The sequence below is a fragment of the Olea europaea genome, chromosome 11, assembly GCF_002742605.1.
Source record: "Olea europaea var. sylvestris chromosome 11, O_europaea_v1, whole genome shotgun sequence".
Taxonomy (NCBI): domain Eukaryota; kingdom Viridiplantae; phylum Streptophyta; class Magnoliopsida; order Lamiales; family Oleaceae; genus Olea; species Olea europaea.
This window is the reverse complement of record NC_036247.1, coordinates 4,784,418-4,801,894: the sequence shown is the minus strand read 5'-3', so window position 1 is coordinate 4,801,894 and position 17,477 is coordinate 4,784,418. Positions and strand designations below refer to the sequence as shown.

At 35.7% G+C, this 17,477-nt stretch overlaps 1 protein-coding gene across 1 annotated transcript; it reads left to right on the top strand.

The window, feature by feature from the left end:
- Window positions 1–8,169: 8,169 nt before the first annotated feature.
- LOC111403075 (guanine nucleotide-binding protein subunit gamma 2-like) lies at window positions 8,170–14,852 on the top strand. Its single transcript, XM_023031441.1, has 4 exons — window positions 8,170–8,593; window positions 14,054–14,106; window positions 14,187–14,231; window positions 14,432–14,852. Exons 1-4 carry the CDS (start codon window positions 8,477–8,479, stop codon window positions 14,514–14,516), a joined length of 300 nt encoding a protein of 99 aa, XP_022887209.1. The 5' UTR covers window positions 8,170–8,476; the 3' UTR covers window positions 14,517–14,852.
- The last annotated feature ends 2,625 nt before the right edge of the window (window positions 14,853–17,477 follow it).

Here is a 17,477-nt window from a genome sequence, read left to right as displayed (position 1 = left end):
AGTATACAAAAAACTGTGACTAATGTGACCTGTACTGTAACATACCCTTTAGAACTTTTACTTTTGTGTAGTGACTTACCGAACTAGTCAACGACACCTCCCTGGATACAAGTTCATACCACCATGTCTTTTTTCCACCAAGTACTGACCGATGGAAAAAGGTGGACGGATGACATAATCTTTATCATTGAACTTCTTCCTGCAAACGAGAAGTACGGATCATTATTTGGAACATTATGAAAATAGGACAACAATTTCGTACTTGTTATGCGGTTTGTATCCTCTTTGAAACCAATTTTGAAAGTTAGCAACATCTGCATCTTGTACATTCTGATTGTAGTGTTCGAAGACCACTACGTTTCCTAAAGATTTCATTTGTTTCATTTCGTCGGCAACATAAGGGGACTGAAGTGCTTTAACTGGCTTTGGAGCCCTCTTCACCGGCAATCCAGAACTTGGTGCAGCCTCAGGTGAGTGCTGCATTTTTAATATGTGACATGCATTAATCAACAAAAATACATAGATTTTTTGATACCTCTTGTGCAAAACATTCCGTGTCCTTCAAAACATCGGATATGACCGATTCCACTTGTACTTCAACTTCCTTAGATTTTTTGCAACAATCTGGCTTGGTTGTATGAATCCAAGATCGAGATCAAAAGATGGAGGTTCAATAGAACATGGAAATTCAACTGCACACACAGAGTCAACATTCGCTTTGCCTTTCGAATCAACACTTCATTCGACTTTTGCAGCCTGAAAATCAGAACAAAAATGCATTTGATGAGAAGTGTATATCAAACAGTTTGTGGTAATAGACAAATAAGAGGCAGTCACGGTTGGGGTACTGACTTCGCATGTTGGTCCAGATCCTACAACAATTTCTGGTCCAGCGTTCTCTCTGAATTTTTTTCATAATTTCTTCCATTGAACTAGAGATCAATGTAGTCACAGAATCAGACATACACTGCATGTGTGCTTTGATGTCCAACATGTTAGTATGAATTTCACCTTGCATACGAACTAGTAGTTTGAGTTTCCTTTGCTGATCAGACTTTAAAGATGACACCTGTGAATGCATTGACTTGAGTTATTTGCTTAGCAACTGATTCTCAGACTGTAGATTAGATATCTACCCTTTGAAATAATTCTTCAATTCGTTGACCACCTGCATCACATGAATACCTATAATCAGTAAACTTATGATGATGAAATATAACATTGATCTGTGATCAGCAGTGAAATGTGTATTGGTATGTGACCTAATCACTGAAACCTGTGACCTGAATTTTTATGCGACCAAATGGACTTGTGACATGATAGATGAAATTGGAAGAGCTTACATCTTTTGACGGCATATCCTCTGAATCAGTGGTGTCATCTGACTTATGCTCCCCACTTGGAGAATCTTCATGGATTGATGTCCCCTTCCAACTGGGTGGTGCGTCAACAAAGTCATCATCGTCAATGGGGAGATCAGAGTGTCCCAATCGTCCATCAGTTATCAAAAGCATGGGAGTAGATTGTTTCATTCTTGAATTACTTGGTTTTGTACTAGTCCCAGCACAATGATCTGATCGGTGTATGCTACCACCCTTTCTCTTCTCCCCATGTGACCGATCGGGTAGGATAGGTTTCTCATACTGCACCTGACTCATGTATGGCATTGCCATTTCTGTTGGTGGGGGGTCCAGGTCACATATTTCCAACTGCCATTCATATCACAGCAAAAAGTGCAATGTCAACAAAGATCAGAGTGTCCCAATCGTCCATCAGTTATCAAAAGCATGGGAGTAGATTGTTTCATTCTTGAATTACTTGGTTTTGTACTAGTCCCAGCACGATGATCTGATCGGTGTATGCTACCACCCTTTCTCTTCTCCCCATGTGACCGATCGGGTAGGATAGGTTTCTCATACTGCACCTGACTCATGTATGGCATTGCCATTTCTGTTGGTGGGGGGTCCAGGTCACATATTTCCAACTGCCATTCATATCACAGCAAAAAGTGCAATGTCAACAACCAAAAATTATGTATGAATAAATAGATATAGTTTTGCACATCACATATATTCAATTTGTTTCCATTAATTGTGATATAACAAGGGCAAATGGCGCCGTGAAAATGTCTGTGACCTAGTATAAAATGATCTGTGACATAATGAATAAATCTGTGACTTCGAGAATGCAATTTGTGACTTGAAGAAATATATTTGTGACCTAAGAAATATGATCCGGAACATGGAAAAAATGTGCCAGTTTAATATTTTGAAACCAGTACTGCTGCATCGGTGGTCACTTACGTCCGGATTGGAGAAGCATTCAGGTCCCTCAAGCTTCGCAGCTGAAGGGTGATCATCAGCCGTCCAATTCATTATCCTGGGGTACACTCTGGAAATCCTTCTCGCCGTGTATCCATCGAGACTAGGAATTATCTCGTAAATCCACACTTGAAAGGCTACAAGCAAGCCTCTGAATCTGTAATGTGTTGATCTCTTACTCAACCCCTCCCTCAATGAATTTACTAGTTTGTCGAACAACGACTTACCCCATGGAAACACATTCATCGCACTAAAATCTTCAACTAGTACAAATAAGAAGTGATCCACAGCCTTCTTGTAGTCTCTCGAATGTAGATAAGACGTTATAAAATACAATGCACCTAGCATGAAAATATCCTCATCCAGAATGTCAGTAGAACCAAAAAATGCGTCCTTGATATTTTCATGAGTAACATTTTTCAACGTTGAAAAATACAAAATTTTCAATCATGATGGAGTCTTCTCCATCCTACTTATGTCATCATCGCCGACGTATCTGAGACCAGTCACCAAACAAAATTCTGAAATTGAGAACCGTACGAATCTTCTAGCTATGTTGAACCACAACTCACTCTCATTAGGTTGTTGCACTTGTCTCAGCAGAAAGTAGTGTATCAGCTGAGATTGGATAACAATTTCCTCGCATTGCAGGAAGTGAGCGAAACACATATTCTGAAGGATTCGACGTTGGGCTTCATTGAGATTGTTTTTGAAGTTCAACACCACACCTTTGACGGGGGTAATTGTAATTTTACCCGGAAACCAACTCTTCTTGCGTATAATGTATCTCCAGGCCTGCAACAACGATCACAATAAAACTCATCAGTTTAGTCACAGGTGAAAATTCAGGTAGACACAAACATCAACATATAGGTCACAGATCCCCTCCACCAAAAAAGAAATCAACAACACACATACAGAACGACACAATAGCGTTCCATAATTCACAAATGAACAACCACTTTTGAAAAAAACATTAAAAACCCTTACTACAATGAGGCATTTCGATTACAAATCCACACAACAAATTCAACACAACATACATCACAAATTCAAAAATACTTCATCAATACACATTACCCATCGATTAAAATGAAGATAGGTATGCTCGAAATAAGTGAACAATTGAAAAATATCAAAACCACCTTCTTCGACGACTGTTTTGCGACCGAACTTCTGGATTTTTGTCTTTTAGAGGATGATTCCTTCTGCACTTCATCCAACTTCCTTTTACCTCTTCTTCCTGACTCGTAGATTTCAATTTTCTCCCCATGTTTCCCACTGCCTGAACGAGTCGTCGTTGAAGTTTTAGAATACTTCGGTTAAACTGTGATCACTGTTTTGGAAAGGAATGTAAAAAATATGTGACCGACAGTGGAAGAAGTTGTTCGGGGAATCGCCGGAGAACGACAGTGATGAACGTCTGAATATGGGTTGGATGAACACGGTTTGGATGAACACCGATTTAATCGAAAAATGGGATACGTGAGGAACGTGGGTTCATATGAAAATGACGGTTTTATGAAAAGGACGTGCAAGGAGTTTTTAAAGAAATACAGTTTCTAAAATTTGAATTACGTGACTTTAGAGAGAGATAGTTATTAAATAATTTTAAATTAATTAGGAAATGAAAAAAAAAATCTGATTAGTGAAATATTAAACTTCTACTCTTATTTGGGAAATATGAATAGATAAACTATGGATTTGTGTAATTACCACTTCTAATTAGGGTTTATTTCCGGCTCACATATTTTAAATTACCACATCAAATTAATTACAACAACCCGTAAGCTGTAAAAATGTCCAATTAATCACTTAATAAATTTGGCCCAAACACAATATCATTATGAGCTATACTTCTAACCCGTAAAAGTTGCAATCGAATGTGAAGCCCACATATGAAACTATTAATTATTCCAACACAACCTGCATAGCCATTACAAATCTACAATCCTTGATGTTCCACCACTGTGGTATGGATGTAATTATTTCAAAGTTAATAGGCAAAGACCGGAGGATTGGTCTTACCATATTCGCCAACCACAATCCTGATCGAACAATACAGTAAACTGTAAAACTATACTTCAACTTCCACACTCAATTTGGTATTGCCGCTTGTCCTCAGCCATGTAAGATATGCATATCGCACTAAAAGAAAATGAGTCTATCTGATCCCATAATTGGCGGAGGGACGTCAGGGTGTGTCGGATGCGCCGGCGGCTTGGGAGGTATAACATCCGGCCCATGCGGTGGAACTACCTCAGGTTGTCCAGGTGGCAAAGGACCTGGTGGAGGCGGTATTGGATTAGGTGGGCCTGGAAATTCTGGTACTGGGTTCGGTGAAAGTGGTGGTGGGTCAGCCGGGTTTTCCGGTGGAATTGGGTCAAAATCTGGAACATTAGGCGTCCTTGGCAACTCTGGAGGCAGTGGCACAGAAGGCTTGTATGTTCGTGGTGCCGTACGAATCTCCGGAGGAGATTTTCCAGGCAGCTCCGACGGGTCATGCCCCACCATTTGGGTCGAAACATACGTAAAATTTGTGCTGCTACATGACTGGTTCCTCAGACAAATTGTTTTGCTAATAAAAGATTTTGATGTGGAGAATGGTACGGATTTCATGATAAGGTTGGACGAAGCACTATACATTTTGCTGAAATACTTTAGGATGGGTAGAAAGATAAACCCTAAATATATTGCATGTAAAGGATACACGTGGATGGCATGCACAATTCGTGAGTGTAGTGCTGTCATGATTATGTGGCCAACTTTCATATGACGGTACACTCAGATTTTGGAGCTAAATATACTGAAATAATTTTTGCAATTTGTAAATTGTATCTGTCAAAATTTTATAAAATATGCCTATTTAATCTTGAAAATGACTGTATTATCCTTTTATAATACAACTATGCTACATGTACACCTAGCCTTACAGCTCGGTTAACAGCTCCCTCACATGGGGTGAGCCCCATACATTAATTGAGCGTAGGATCCTCCTCTCATGTAAGGGGAGTGTACACCGAACTGTAAAGCTCGATCTATAAGGGACATTGTTCTTTATATAATAATATTCTCCCGTCAATAACAGATGTTGTTATATGATTTTATCGGATTTTTTGGAAGTAAACTATCGTCGGGAAGGAAGTGTGTTACTTAATGTAAATTTTATGATAAAAATACAATAAAAATTATTACAGATATTAGTACGACAACAATAAACAAAAAAGTTGAGATCCTTTAATTCTATTAAAATGTGGTGCTAAGCACATTATTTTTCAAAAATATTTCTCCCAGTTTTGTAATTTTATGTGTTCTGTTATATAGATTTATGATGACTAATAAAGAATCTATACTTTTAAAAGAATTTACAATATTGAGCTAATTACTTGAGTTGACGATTTTATATTATGACATTATAGTCTTGAGCATAAAATATCAACTTTGGGGTGTCATCTCATTATAGGTGTCGACGTGATAAGTGTAGTTTTTACACTTATTCCGAACTTTGAACTAGCTAGTACATTTGAATATTTTTGAGTTTGGATTTCTATTGATTTTGTGAATTTATTTGTGTTTTATGTTTGATCCATGGGTTGACTGCAAACAAGGATATGGAGGTGAAATAGAAGAATATAATTAAGACACGATGACTTGAAGTGAAATGAAGCTCGATGATTGAAACAATAATGGCAAAATAGCGGAGCAAAATAAAACTAGGGTTAAAAGTCGGAAGAAGAAACATTCGGATAGCACCATGATATTTTTCATGGATTTTCACCAAAATTATGATATTATGTGTGATTGAAGTTTGGCCGAAGAGACGAGTATGGGCAGCCGCCAATTTTGTTGTACAATGGTATGTTAGGTATATTGATCTTATTCTTGATGATATATGGCTCAAAAAGTGGTCATGAACTGAATGTAATCTTCAACTAAACAAGATATTTGTCTCTGATACTATTATAAAGTTCAATGTTATCTCTCATACTATCTCTATTTTTTTATTATCTTATACCGTTTATAGTTATTTATTGCAAAACCTTGTTTAAAGTTTTGATTGATCAAAATTGCTTCGTCATTTTAAAAGGCTGCAACTATAACAGAAGAAAATCATTTTCTCAAATCAAAACCATACAAACTAAATGTTTTAGGGGAAATTCATACTAATACTGTATTATAAGTTGATTTTATAATTATCAACAGGCTGCATTTCTATTTAAATTGCTGAAATTTTTTTAAATCCAAATAAGTGGAATTAGCATAATAAAAGGCAACAAGTCAAGGTTTATTATTTCTAGACGATTGTTAAGGTAATTAATCAAATTAACCCTATATTTAAACAATCACACAAATATAAAGATCAAAAGCAATAAATAACACCAAATATGATTACGGAGAAAAATCCCTTCTCAAGATAAAAAAATCTCTAGGCAACTGCTAGTAAAATTCACTAGAAAATTATCTTGTAATTGGTTTAGACATCGTTAAACCTTAGCCGAATTTAACTACCTAACTTTTAAATCACCAAGAAACTCCATTGGTTATGTGACCGCACTTACCAACAACCCTAGAATAATTTTCTCTTCGTGTAGATTATCGAGTTCATTTCGGAGCACTAGAACTTCTAGCACCTCTTCTAGTTTTGGTTGGTGTCTGATCAACGATCTTTTGTCTTTTGATCTATAATTGAGGCAAGAGATATATGGTTATATATTTGATTTCGAAGTATATTCTATTTAGGTTATAAAAGGCTCAACCAATAACAATTTTTGGGATGAATTTAAGAAACAAAGATCTTGGGGTTGAATCAAGAAATCAATATAATGTATTTTAGATCTTCAAAGGAATGATCTATATTATAAAATAATGATTCAAAAATATGAAGCATTTTGAGGTTGAATAGGATTAGAAAATCAGTAAAAATCGTGAATCTAGTGTTTTCTAGATAACACCTCCACTCATGCAACTATTGGGGGGACTAGAGAGCGATCTCTAAGCAGTTGACGATATTTTTATCATAACTTTTTTTTCTCGATATCGGATTGAGGTAATTCAAAGTTCGTCTGAATGTTAATTCAAAGGGTTATAATTCTTCTTGAAGTAATATTTTTCAAGTTCGAAAGTTTTCTATATGGAAAGTGCATTACAACTTGTGACTGAAAATTTTAGAGCATGATACTCATTTGACTACTAATTGCATTTTTTTGATCGTATGTAATCTTCTTGGACATTTTGACTCTTCCAAGCACTATACTATCAATTCTTAACTATTTGACTTTAATTATAATTTCATTACTTTGTCTAAGAAATAGCCAATTACAAATAGATCTAATATAAATCTTTTATAAAATAATATATTACTTGCATGAATTTTATATTAATGGCAAAAAATGTAAGAGGACAAGAATATTCACGTGACAAGAAACTTAAATCTTGTAATTTACCCAAACTTTTAGAATAATATCAAAAAGAATAAGAGCAATGTAAGTTGTACATAACACCATGAATTCGATTTTCAATAAATTGATTAAAAAAATGGGCCCTCTAGCTTATAAGTATGAGCTTCATTGGGGTTTCTTTTCAAGAATACAAAAAGTACAAATAAATGAGAATTACTGACTTTTGTTATTGATGAAAGTTGTACGTAACACCATAAATTCGATTTTTGATATTTCCCTAATAAACTTGCTAATTCCATAACATCATAGTGTATATATTAAAAAATAATAATAAAAAAATAAAAAAATTAATTTTGGCAAGAGAGTGGCATTCACACTCCAATCCGACAAGGTCGTTCTGAATATATAGAAAGTTTGTCTTCTTTATTTTTCCCTTTTCATTAGGGCAGTAAGACAAACAAGACGCCAAAAATGATGCTGGGTAGAAAAAGACCACCAACTTTCCTTTCATTTCCCAAACAAATAGAGACGACTCAACCCCAGACAAAGGCCAAAGCTCCCTCTTTTCTGCTTCCTTTCTTCTTCCTCCAATAGAATCAAAAGTCCCTGTCCCTTTTTTCTTCTCTTCCATCAACACGTCTTCTGATTACAACCAGACAACATTAGTTCATAAATTTTTAACTTTTTTTCAAAATGGGCATTTAGTCTTTGTAATTTTGTCATAAAGTTTTAGGGGGCTTCTTTTTGGGGGGGAAAATGCAATCAGAGAATTCAGAGGAGGCGCGATCGGTGGCTGGAGCTACAGATACGAGAGGGAAACATAGGATTTCTGCCGAATTGAAGAGACTTGAGCAAGAAACTCGTTTCTTGGAGGTTTGTGTCTGATAACTACTGTCTTTTTCTCTGACCTTTGACCTTGTTTTCAAGATTTGTTTTTTATGTTATTTGATTACCTTGGAAGTTAAATTTAGTGTTTCTTGATTTTGAATGCTATTGGTGAAACCTTGAGGTGGGTCGTTTGGTGTTTTGGCACATTTTTCATTTAGCTGATAATGCTGTAACAATTGAATTCCTTCTTTTCTTGGTGTAAGACAAAAAAAAAAAAATTAAAATAATGGTTTCTTAATTTTTTGAGTTAGTGGGACAGTTCGATTGCAAATTGTTGATGCAAAACTGCGGACTTAGTCGACCTTCTCAGTGTGGGCTGTAGGGTAATGGGGAATTTGCTGCTATGGTAGATTGATGTCCATGTCAAATTTTGTTATGAGAACAGTGACGAACAATTTTGTATTATTGATTGTGTGTATGGCCAAAATTGTTACTTCTTTGGGACAACCGGTTGTCAAAGTTATTTGGGACTTGTATAATCGTTGGACTTGTGTCTCAGAATCACACCCATTAGGTCATTTCTTAGTTTTTGATTGGTGGGTATATAGGCTTTGCACGTTCCTATTGTGCTGTTACATTCCCTAAGGTGGGTGTCATTCCTATGCACTTGCTTGCATGTTTGACACATTTGTCACGAGCGTCATTAGCTTCGCCTCCTAAACTCGAAATCTCGTTGAGTGATCTCATTGGAACATGTGGTTGACCCTTACTTTTGAATAAGTTTGGCAATGTCATGGGCTGGTTCACTTGTCAACTTTAGCTTATATAGCACGAGCTCAGCTCAGTCCCAAAATGCCAGGTCATATAATACTTTTGTCCTCACAAGTTCAATTTACACGTGGGTTCTGTAAGGAGGAATCTCCTGCAATTGATAAATGTTGATCAAGGGTATTGATTTATCTCTATATAAGTTGACTTGGACATTCTTTACTTTTCCTGATATTAGGAGGTTCAGATGGTAAGATTATTCATTGGAGTAGCATAATCATACTGTACATGATGATTTTGCGTGGAAGAGGAATCTTAATGGAGGATAAGATTTCCATCTAATAAGTTGCATGTATATAGAGAGTAAAGTATGGTCTTGAAAAATTTCATTTTATTTTCCCCTCTGAATATATAGATGTTTCTTTTGAATAAATTGGTATTGCATCTAGTATCTGGTAGTAAGAAATGCTTGGACTAAAACATTCTAAGACTAGTGATTTCTAGTACTATTTGATTAACTTGCTTCATGATTAGTATGTGTTCTTGATGTGATTTTGATTGAGTTAGCTCCAAAAGTTCAGACTATGGATTAAATTTTTGAGAGGTAACGGTGGTTATAAGATGTTTGCAGTATTGGTTTGTTATTTCGTTTAGGGAAGTAATTCTCATTGAGGTTTGAAGCATATTGCTTCCTCCAATATCAGTAGTCTTGTCATGCTTCATTGAAATTGTCAAAAGAAAAAGAAAGTATATGTGATCATTTTTGCTTCCTTTTCCCTCTGTAAATATATCTGGGGAAAATTACGGATAGGTTAGGGAAAAATTGCAGTAGAGGTCTCTAACCTATGTATTTGGTGCAAATGGATCCCTAACCTTTAATTGTTGAACTCATCAACCTTTCACTTTGGTAGCAAACCAGTTTTAATGGAGTTTTGATTTTGTCCAATTACTGATGAAATGGCACATGACTATCATGTCGACTCTTCAGACAGATGAAATGGGTAAAGACTTAATTTCTGTAAAATAAAATGAAAGAAAGAAAAATGAAGAACATTCAATAGAAAACAAAAAAAAAAAAAAATGGAAAAAAGAGAACAAATGCATCATCTTTGCTATCCATCCCTTCACACACCCATCCGAAATCTCCAGCTACCACCAAACAAACTAGCCCCCCCCCCCAGCTACCCTACCTTGTTAGTTCGCCCCAACTCTATGCCTCAATCCATATCAGGTGCCATCTTATCTAACACTGCTAGTGCCATACCTAAAGCTTGTCATCACGGACGTAATTGGGATGCATGTCTCTTTAAAATTTTCTATATTTCTTATTAAGGATGTGCATTTCAAATGGCTACAATTTTTCTGCAAACCAAAATGGACATAAACTTGAAGGGCCGACATCAGTCTGTACTTGTACACTTCAAAGAAGAGTCATGACATGATCACGCTAGACCATAACAAGTCTACAAAGTAACAGTTTCCAGCAACATGTAAAGCATCAATGAATGTCTTGGCCACAACATCCACAAATATAGCTGATTGGATCAGGTTGAGGATGCGTTGTAAGGGAGCACTTTCAGTGCGTACTGTTCCTTGGTAAATACTCTGGAAATTGGCAGCCTCAATCGAAGGCAGACTCAAAGTTATCATCATTTGCTTGGAAAAACACACTCAGAGTATATATTGTTTGGGAATGAACAAGCTGATTATCTTTAAGAAATTTGAGTTTTTGGGCACTGGATTTCTATAGCTGGGTGGATGAATCTAAGAAATAGTGAGAATTCTTGATCTCTCTCAATTTGAAAATCCAGGATTTGAATTGATGTCCTTTTCAGTGATTCCTTTTAAATTGACAGGGTGGTTACAGTGGTGATGGGATTGTAAGGGGTTACAGAGGCCCTTTTTTCTTTAATTCTGTTCTTTTTTGTTTCACTCAAATTAAGTTTCTACTCATTAATCCTTAACAGATAATGGATTTATGAAACTGACATCCAATTTCGATGCCAGTTTGGATATCCGTCTATGGGGACTGAGTCTGCTGTAAAAGTGATAGATTGAGGATGTAAATGGCTAAATGCCAAGATTTAAAGGTTAGGAACTCATTTGCATAAAACAAGTAGGTTAGGGACCTCTATTGCAATTTTTTCCTTTATTTTATTGCTATCAATGGATCAGATCAAACTAATCATCCTTCATTTTCTGAATCAGACAACTATAGTAGTCCGACGGTCGGCATACTGCCTTCTTCCCTGTACATATTTTGTGCTGATATATTTGCTTCTTCTAGTAGAATTAGAAAGTTAATGATAGTTCCCTTCCTTTCTATGTATCATGTATGCTAGGATGTTCACTGTTGAATGGCTCCCATTTAGTTAAGAGTCTGTTTGAGCCACATTATTCCAAAAAAATACATTTTTAAACAGTAATTTGACATCATTTCAATCACACATTCTTCAATAAAATAATATTACACGCAGATCAAAAAAATTTCCTTATTTTTTAACCACACATTTCCTATCAATGCACTATTCAAGAATGTATTATTACCAAAATAATGTGGCTCAAACACCCCCTAAATGTCCAAAATGGACTATTATTTCATTTGCAATTAAGTGAAACTTTGAAGTACTGGATGTACCATTTGCATTTCCAACACAACCATTTTTAAAGCATTGGAAATATAAACTGTAACAAGCTCTTGCATAAATATTAACTGCAATTTTATCTGTTTACTGTGGCTTTAAAATGCATCATTGGCTGTATAAACTGGATGTACTGAATGTACCATTTGCATTTCCAACACAACCCTTTTTAAAGCATTGGCAATATAAACTGTAACAAGCTCTTGCATAAATATTAACTGCAATTTTATCTGTTTACTGTGGCTTTAAAATGCATCATTGGCTGTATAAACTGGATGTACTGAATGTACCATTTGCATTTCCAACACAACCCTTTTTAAAGCATTGGCAATATAAACTGTAACAAGCTCTTGCATAAATATTACCTGCAATTTTATCTGTTTACCGTGGCTTTAAAATGCATCATTGGCTATATACTTATCTACCTTATAAATTCAAATATAAATTTGTAACATACGTGTCGGTAACTCTTTCTGTTTACTTGATATTCTGGCATACCTTTTTTTTTTTTACTTGACTCCCACAAGTTTCCCACGATAATGGGGCAGCCATCTGTTCAAGATAGTAAGACTTTTTATTGCTAGGATATCATACATCTGAAAATAATTGAATTCTGTTCAAGATAGATTTCCTGCAATGGCTGTCAGATGTCAGCAATCACCACCACCACAATAAAAGAACTGGTTTGCATTTCTCTGTACAACTAATGGACATGCAAATATTGGTTGTTTAATCGTCTACTTTAATGTTTTGATAATATATTCATTAGTGGAAGTTCATGTTTTTAGAATTGCATAATATATTTTATGTGTGTCAACTTCTTGTGTGTCTGTCATTAAGTAAAACACGTTATATTATTAAAATTTTCTGTATGAAAATTTCTGATTGTATGCTAGGATCTACTGTTCTTGATAAGATGTATGATTGTGCAGATATCATCTTGGATCTGATGCAGTGATGCTCATAGAATGCATGTACAACATGTATAAAATGAAATTTAAAAAAAAAAAAATTGAAAATGAGCAGCGATGGATGCAATATTGTCCACAATACCATATTAAGTCAGGTCACAAAAAGATGCAATTCAGTTTGAAGGGCGTGATCTGTAAACATTGCAGATAGATTGGGATGAATAATATGTCAGTTTTTGGTAGGACTCAATCGAATTAGCCCCTGTTTGGGTTCCATTAATTTAAATTATGATGAAAGGAATAGTGATTTTTTAAAGAATGTGTGATAAAAAATGAATAAAAAGTTTTTAGGTTTAAGTGTAATATTATTTTATTGAATAATGTGTGATTGATAAGAAGAGAGAGAGAAATGAATTTTAATTTAAGGGTTATTCCATATGTATCGAATGGTGTCCCTCCTCACGATGCATGCGGCCCCGCGTGAATTTAAAAATGCCGACATGTGTTCTCCACTCCTGTTCTGAGTAGTCGGTAAAAAAATTCGGTACGTATATCAAGGACAATACTACATATACATAATTTTTTTACCTAATCCTTTACCTACTACTTACAATAGGGGGTAGGACTACATTTGAAAATTTTTATATTCATGCACGACCCGTGTGCATTGTGAGAGGGGGAACAACTTTCAATACCTCCAATTCGGTACAAATAGAATTATTCTTAATTTAATAAGTGCCAAACAGGGGCTTAGTTTTTCCACATTTGTCGTACTAGGATAATTTCAGGGGAAAAGGCACACGATTATGTCTTGTAAGATGGTACTTGCACACGTATAATTTGCAAAAAAGTCGCTTATTAACCTAATAAGCATGAATCAACATTCAACAGTAAAGAGAATGTCTATCTCAGTTTGCCTACGAAATAAGTGCAACAGTCCAAATCTTTAGATATTTTCACAATTGATATGCCGATGCTATGCTAGAGAGTTTCTTTCTAGTTTAAGATCCGGCGGACACTGTCTTCATGAGATGATTAAATGTAAAGGCTCATCTGGCACGTGACACTTTTTCTTGGGGTTTCTTTGTTGTTGCTTAAAATATATTTAATGTTGCTAGTTAACCAAATGCACGCAGTAATTAATTAAGAACTTATAATTACATGCGATAATATATGTTGTACAGGAAGAACTGGAACAGCTTGATAAAATTGAGAAAGCATCAGCAGCTTGTAAGGAGTAAGTAAGAGAAGATACTTAGATGACGTACTATTTATCTGCTGTCAGCATTTCATTAATCGAATTATTGTTCTTGACAGAATGCTGACGAACGTTGAAACCAAGCCAGATCCACTACTTCCACTGTAAGTTACTTTTAGAATGCTTCTCACGTCCTTAATTTGTCCAATCAACCTTGAATAAAAAGTGTATCTTTAGTATGCAGTACTCAGCACACTACTGAAGATTACAATGAACAAGATTACTGCTGCTTTTCTTTTTATTACTGTCCTATGGTGTCGAATTCACTTTACATGTAAAGGGCTTGGTTATTTTTGTGTATCAGAACGAATGGTCCTACAAATCCGACCTGGGACAGATGGTTTGAAGGACTACAAGATTCTTCTGGCTGCCGGTGCTGGATCTTATGATGGTCAGGGGCATTATTTCAAGATTTGAACTTAGAAGAAACTGGCGCCTTTTCGACGTGCAACATTTATAGACAGAATGCACTTCAAATACAAGTGCTTCATTGTGCAGAAAATGATAATTTTCCATGTTTTTACTGAATCAACATCCAAAAGTCTAGGATTTTTGGGGGTGATTAGGTGATGTATTGTTTAACGGATGTTCAATCACGTGTGGCATTGTGCAGACGATAATAAGTTTTTTTAACACCAATTTTAGTTTTGTTTGGAAAATAATTTCTCCTATGTGATCATTAATGGCGGCATACGAACATACAAGATGACTTACCCTTTTTTATTGTATTTGTATGTTGGTGATTAATATTAGTTTCAATAAATCTGTAGAATTATTTTGTTTAATTACCAAATTCATGGTTAGATTTTCTCTGGTATTCAGCAAGACCTTTCAATATTCATCTTGAAAGAACTTAACTCGACTTAATCGAAACGAGCAAAAAGAAGAAGGGAAACATGGAAGTTGGAACTCCTCTATTTCGAACACGACAAGGTCGTAATACCAAACAACATTGTTTCTCAAATTATTGTAAAATTTGATCACAAATTCAAGAAAATAAAGCAAAAATTAGTCAAGAACATGAGTTAGAAAATGAAAATGAAAATGAAAATGAACATTCACATCATTGTTCATCTTGAAACCAACTAACTTATAATGGCGGGCGCGGTTCAATTTACAACTCTACATGCAGTTTACAATTATATAATTTAATAATTTACAATAATAAGACCAAATACACCCACGCATGTATGCTGCATAGTATTAATTATCAAAATCATTTAGCCTTTATTCGCAAATCAAATTCTTGGCTATATAACAAAAGTTGCATTCATAGAATTTGTGGTCAAATGCATACTATTAATTTACTAAAATCAAGTTTTTGAGTTATGTCTCAAAAATCTCTATCAATAAATCTTTCTAGTAATTGTTGGATATTGGTTAAATAAATCGAGAATTGAAAATCGATTAAAGTGACTTCGTATCGACTTCGGCCAAATACTCAAAAGCTCGACTCAATCCGTTTAGGCAAAATTGTTTGGTATATTTGGCATTTCGAAAACCAATATCGGATGAATGAGAAATTACGAAAAAGGACGAAAATCAGTGAATAGACACATTTTCATAAAGGTGCATTGTTTAGAAAGGGTGCATGGTTTGGCCTCAACCATTAATGAATAGACACCTTTTCATAAAGGCCATTAGTGAATAGACACCTTTTCATAAAGGTGCATTGTTTGGAAAGGGTACATGGTTTGGCCTCAACCATTTCGTCCACACCCTTTCATGGTCTATAAATAGGACCCTTTGGGTGTCCTATTCCTCACAATTTGATATGCAAAACATCTCTCATCCTCTCTTCTATCTAAAATCAAAATCATTTCATTTATTTTGATTTTCCTTCATTTCATCCTTGGAGTACATAAGCCTAAATTTGGTTCGTTGTACTTGTGTTTTGGAGTGCTACAAACACAAGTGTAGTCGTTGTATCTTGGGAGTCGATTGCCGAAATCCGTAGGCACCGTTGCGGGGCAAATTCGACTTAAGGACAAAGAGTCCAACTCTTGCCTCGGCTTTGTCCCTACTTTCTTCTTCTTCTTGTTTGTGTTTTCTTTGCCGTTACTCTGTCCAATTTTCGGCACGGATTTACAAACCATCATTATACTTATTTTGGCGTCACTATTCACAAAATTCATCCAACAATCTTAAGTCGAATTTTATATATATTTTGTGAAAGTGACATTCTTGCTTGGTTAAACTTGTTAAGTTTAACTTCTTCTTCACTTCTATTTTTGGTTGATCTTCTGTTTTACATACGGTTCTTAATACCGATACTACTTCGAATGAAACTTCGAACATGGGAACTTCTGAAGGAAGTGTTCCTACCAATGTGATTCCTCCGGTTGTGGGTGCCCCTACTATCGTACATTCAAACTCCGTTTCACATGGGGAAAAGCCGGAGAAATTTGTTGGGGTTGATTTCAAAAGGTGGCAACAGAAAATGTTGTTTTATCTCACAACCCTCAACTTGGCAAAATTCTTGAATGAAGATCCTCCCGCCATACAAGAAGGGGAAAACAATAGGGCATCTTTGATTGCTTTGGATGCATGGAAACATTCGGATTTCTTATGCAAGAATTACATTCTTAATGGCTTGGACAACGCCTTATACGGTGTATATTATTACAAGAAATCTGCAAAGGAACTATGGGAGTCCTTGGAAAAGAAGTACAAGACCGAAGATGCCGGAACCAAGAAGTTCATTGTGGGAAAATTCTTGGACTACAAAATGGTAGATTCGAAGACCGTCATCAGTCAAGTGCAAGAATTGCAAGTCATACTCCATGACATTCATGCGGAAAATATGTCCGTGAGCGAATCATTTCAAGTGGCTGCAATTATCGAGAAACTTCCACCCATGTGGAGGGACTTAAAAAACTATCTCAAACACAAGCGCAAGGAGATGAATATTGAAGAACTTGTGGTCCGATTGAGGATTGAAGAAGACAACCGAAGTTCGGAAAAACGAGTTGGGAATAGCATACCACAAGCAAAGGCAAATGTGGTAGAATCTAGCAACAACAAAGGAAAGAAGAGAAAGCATTCCATTGAATCTACAAAGAAGAATGCAAAGAAGTTCAAGGGCAATTGCTACAATTGTGGAAAGGCTGGACATCGCTCGGTTGATTGTCGCAAACCTAAGAGGCAATCCCAAGCCAACATTGTCGAATCTGATGCCATATCAAATGGCATGTCCAATATGAATTTATCGGCAGTTGTTTCTGAATGCAACCTTGTTGGAAATCCCATGGAATGGTGGGTTGATATGGGTGCAACCCGTCACATTTGTGCCGATAGAGGAATGTTCACATCATACACTCCAACTGAGGGAGAAAAAATGTTTATGGGGA

Excerpts from the sequence above, each read along its gene's own strand:
- LOC111403075 (XM_023031441.1), top strand. The coding sequence starts at position 8,477 with ATGCAATCAGAGAATTCAGAGGAGGCGCGATCGGTGGCTGGAGCTACA. Across the intron at positions 8,594-14,053 it reads AAGAAACTCGTTTCTTGGAG|GAAGAACTGGAACAGCTTGA; the intron begins GTTTGTGTCTGA and ends TATGTTGTACAG. Across the intron at positions 14,232-14,431 it reads CCAGATCCACTACTTCCACT|AACGAATGGTCCTACAAATC; the intron begins GTAAGTTACTTT and ends TTTGTGTATCAG.